General features: G+C 36.1%; 1 protein-coding gene across 1 annotated transcript; it reads left to right on the forward strand.

Moving 5' to 3' along the window:
* Positions 1–382: 382 nt before the first annotated feature.
* LOC138404372 (uncharacterized) lies at positions 383–4,044 on the forward strand. Its single transcript, XM_069508097.1, has 2 exons — positions 383–495; positions 3,043–4,044. The coding sequence occupies exons 1-2, from the start codon at positions 475–477 to the stop codon at positions 4,042–4,044; spliced, it is 1,023 nt and encodes a 340-aa protein (XP_069364198.1). The 5' UTR covers positions 383–474.
* Positions 4,045–4,593: the final 549 nt, after the last annotated feature.

Here is a 4,593-nt window from a genome sequence, read left to right on the forward strand (position 1 = left end):
TCAGATACGACATTATGCATGTATTTATCTTTGCAACGAAAAGAGATAGAAATACTGGTGTCAGCTTGGCAGAAAGAGCCCGAAATGCTCATTACCTTTATGTAAAAAAGTGAGTTTGGTCGGAAGTACACATCCGACCTTATGATACTAGAGTCGAGAAATAGAATTAATGTCATGCCGTTTGACTAAAAAAAAAAACAATACTGCGAAGAAAAAAATTAATTTGCAAATGTAATTTATTTGAACGTAGCTAGCAATAATGTATGTAAAGAAAATACGTTCCTATTTTCTTAGTCATTCAGGACTGTCATTTGTCAGCGAGTTGTATTATTAATCTGTGTTTTAAAGGGACGAGGATTTTGACAAGATGGGAGGTTAGAAGTTTGGGATTACGTGAAAAGATTAATTATTAATAAAAAGAATCAAAATTTACTAATAAGGATAACAGCTTAACTAATTAAAGTATAAACTTTAATGTCGTTTCTTGTATTTCAGGTGTGTGTTATTGTGATGTTAAATATAAGTATGTAGAAACCTATAAAAAGTAACAAAATAAATCTTGTATTTCAGAGCAACACATTATCCTTTTAATAAGCTGATCCAAAATACCTTATATGTACATACCTAAATTGTTACTTATTTAATTTTAAGCACAGAATTTTCGAGTCAGTCGACCCAAAGTATAAAAAGTTTGATTATTTTAGGGGATCGATCGGCACCGATTCCGTTGTCTTTCTCTAAACTAAATTTAGAGTATCTGCATCCTTTTCTTTTTAACAATGCTAGAAAGGGACAGAACATGAACTTTACATTTAAAGAATCTAAATTTTAGTGCACGCTACAAATTTAAACAGCTGTAGGCTCGCGACTGTGCGCTAAAATCACGGGTTTTACCATTTTAAAATAAAATTTAAAACTCTCAAACTGCGTCTGTCCTTTTCATATTACATTAGTAAGAAGAGTAGGTATGCGAATACTCTAAAATTAGGTTGAGCTCAGAATCAGTACCATTGGCGCCGATTCTTCTCCTTCGAGTTTCTTGCTGGTTCTTCTCGGTAGGAAAGGCATTCCGAACCAGTGGTAGATGCATTTGACGATTCAAAGTACTTGTAAACGTTTGATTGAATAAAAATATTTTTATTTATTTATTTATACATCATCATCATCATCATGATCAACCCATCGCCGGCCCACTACAGAGCACGGGTCTCCTCTCAAAGTGAGAAGGGTTTGGCCATAGTCTACCACGCTGGCCAAGTGCGGATTGGCAGACTTCACACACGTTTGAGAACATTATGGAGAACTCTCAGGCATGCAGGTTTCCTCACGATGTTTTCCTTCACCGTTAAAGCAAGTGATATTTTAATTACTTAAAAACGCACACAACTCCGAAAAGTTAAGGTGCGTGCCCGGGATCGAACCCCCGACCTCCGATTGGAAGGCGGACGTCCTTACCACTAGGCTACCACAGCTATTTATACATGTATCAGTATAGTTATTTATGCAACTGTTGTATAAAGAGGGGCATTAAAACACGAAAGACGGTTTGAGTGTTTTAATACCTAATTATAAACAGTTGCATACAAGACTTTATCTACACCCATAATATTATTATGAATCCTCTATAAAAGATTCTGAAACAGTTAGCTTACTGGTACTGCTAACATTAAAACAGCCAGTCCTAGTAACTTAACATCATCCATTACTGAGTTTATACAAATAAACTAAATGTTTATGAAAGAGTTATTTATTGTAGTAGTAATTTACATTTTGTATAGTGCACTTATTAAAATTTACTTGAATATTATGTTCGTTTCAGTGGTAGATGCATCCGACTATTCGAAAGTACGTGTAAAAGTTTATTCGAATAAAAAAGATTTTTATTTTATTTTATTTTAATGTTGGAAGGTCCCGATCCCGATATAGTTACTCGGCGGAATATTTATATTTAAATACCACTTCACTATAGAATATAAAATATCTGAAAAATCTAGCAGTGTCCTCTCTAAACATAAATCCCTCATTTTTTTGTAAACAAAACAATAAAAATATCGAAGAAAAATGGCGGGGATTCAAATAACTTACTTTTTTTTAAAAACGCACGGCGTTCTGGTAGTGAAACGCGCGTGAATGTCAATGTTCTTTTTTTGAAATTCATAGAAATACCCATAAATACCACGGATCACGACTTAAGGTTCGGTTAGAACGAGACAGATTTATGCCAGCATCAGCAGTATAGCGCTGTCTCTTTTTCACAGGAGTGTTATAATGAAATTCAGTACAACATTATAACACTCGTTTAAATGCTTTAATGGTTATTAAGATATTGGCCCCGATTCTCTAGTCTCTCTCTAAACTAAATTTAGAGTATCTGCATCCTTTTCTTTTTACTAATGCTAAAAAAGGAACGGAACATGACTTTCACATTTAAAGACTCTAAATTTTAGTGCACAATACAAATTTAAACAGTAGATTCGCGAGTGCGTGCTAAAATCACGGGTTTTACCATCTAAAAATTAAATTTAGAAATGTCAAACTGCTTCTGTCCTTTTCATACTACAATAGTAAGAAGAGGGTGCGAATACTCTAAAATTAGGTTGTGCTTAGAATCGGTGCCATTGGGTGTTTTAATGCTGGCAATAAGCTAACTGTTTCAGAATCTTTTATAGAGGATTTAAAGCATGGGGTGTAGATAAAAGTACATTAAAGTTTCAACAGCTTTTCAGCTCCCCCTGTAAATTTTCAATCAATCAGCCTGTTTGCGTCCACTGCTGGACATAGGCCTTCCCAAGAGGGCGCCCTCTGCTTTCCTCATCCACCCACTTCCTGCTACCTTCTTAAGGTCGTCAGTCCAGCGGGCTGGAGGTACCCACACTGCGCTTGCCGATACGCGGTCTCCACTCCAGAACACGTCTGCCCCATCGGCCATCGGTTCTGCGGCAGACGTAGCCTGCCCACTGCCACTTCAGCTGTAAATTTTATTTCATGCAAAATTACATAATTTTGTTACCCATCTCCTCATTTTAATTTGGCTTGTTCCAGATTGTCTTCAGCAGTCAATTCCTGAAATCTTCCACTGCGCCTGTGGATTCAACCGCTAACGTCACTATTAAAGACTGTGTTAATGAAACTCTAAAAGAATTCATCTACGAAAGAATCGGAACTAGCAATGAAGCTCTTGCTGAGTTTATAGAAGCGTTTGAATGCGCTATGGCTAACGCTTCTAATGAGTACAAAAAAGGTCTTAACCAAGTAGGTCAATGGTTAACGGGTTTCGAAGATTTGGTCGCAAATAGACACAATGACCTCGAAAACTTGGTCAACGGCGAACCTTGCGAAGATCGCGATGAGAATATAAAGAAATTGAAAATTGCTGTCAATGACACGGAGGCTACCGTTGCTAGCTTCAAGCGAATTCCCGATGAACTTAGGGCAATCCTGGAAAAGAATATTATTGAAACTATAGTGGGTAATGCGTTAGACGTTATTCAAGTACTCGAGAATTTAGAGTGTCCAGAAAACAGTACTGGAAATGCTCTTAAAGACTTTATTTTCGAAAGAATCGGAACTAGCAATGACGCTCTGGCTGAGTTTATAGAAGCGTTTGAATGCGCTATGGCTAACGGTTCTAATGAGTACAAAAAAGGTCTTAACCAAGTAGGTCAATGGTTAACGGGTTTCGAAGACTTGGTTGCTAATAGACACAATGACCTCGAAAACTTGGTCAACGGCGAACCTTGCAAAGATCGCGATGAGAATATAAAGAAATTAGAAATTGCTGTCAATGACACGGAGGCTACCGTTGCTAGCTTCAAGCGAATTCCCGATGAACTTAGGGCAATCCTGGAAGAGAATATTATTGAAACTATAGTGGGTAATGCGTTAGACGTTATTCAAGTACTCGAGAATTTAGAATGTCCAGAAAATAAACCAAAAAAATTTGATCTAAAACAATTAATTTACAAAAAAATCGAAGCCAGCAAAAAAAGTGAAACTCTTAAAAAAGCTCTAAAACTTTTGCTGAGTTACAAATTATTGGACTAATTAATAATTAATTAGACTAAGGTATATTTTTGTTGTGACATTTTTTATTTTATACTAGGGTCTTGGAGTGTTGAAATAAAATAAAATAACGTGATTTTTTTGTATAGCGGTAGTTTATGGGACTAGAATTCAATTGTTAAAGAGTATAATTAAAAAAAAAAACAGGATTTTTCAGCCAGTTTGCAATATTATTATACCATACTGTTCAATAATTGCAGCCCCGTGCATTGCTGGAGCGAGTCAAATCAAAGCTTACCCTTAACCCTTATAGATTCGTCATGTCTGTCTGTCTGTACGTCCGTCCGTATGTCGCAGCCACTTTTCTCCGAAACTATAAGAGCTATACTGTTGAAACTTGGTAGGTAGATGTATTCTGTGAACCGCATTAAGATTTTTACACAAAAATAGAAAAAAAAAGTAAGTAATTTTTGATTTATTGTGCATAATGTCGATAAAATACGATTGCACTACGGAACCCTCAGTGCGCGAGTCTGATTCGCACTTGGCCGGTTTTTTATTATTTACATAGTCTTCGACTGTATAATACCT

The sequence above is a fragment of the Maniola hyperantus genome, chromosome 28 (genome assembly GCF_902806685.2).
Source record: "Maniola hyperantus chromosome 28, iAphHyp1.2, whole genome shotgun sequence".
In the NCBI taxonomy this organism is placed as follows: domain Eukaryota; kingdom Metazoa; phylum Arthropoda; class Insecta; order Lepidoptera; family Nymphalidae; genus Maniola; species Maniola hyperantus.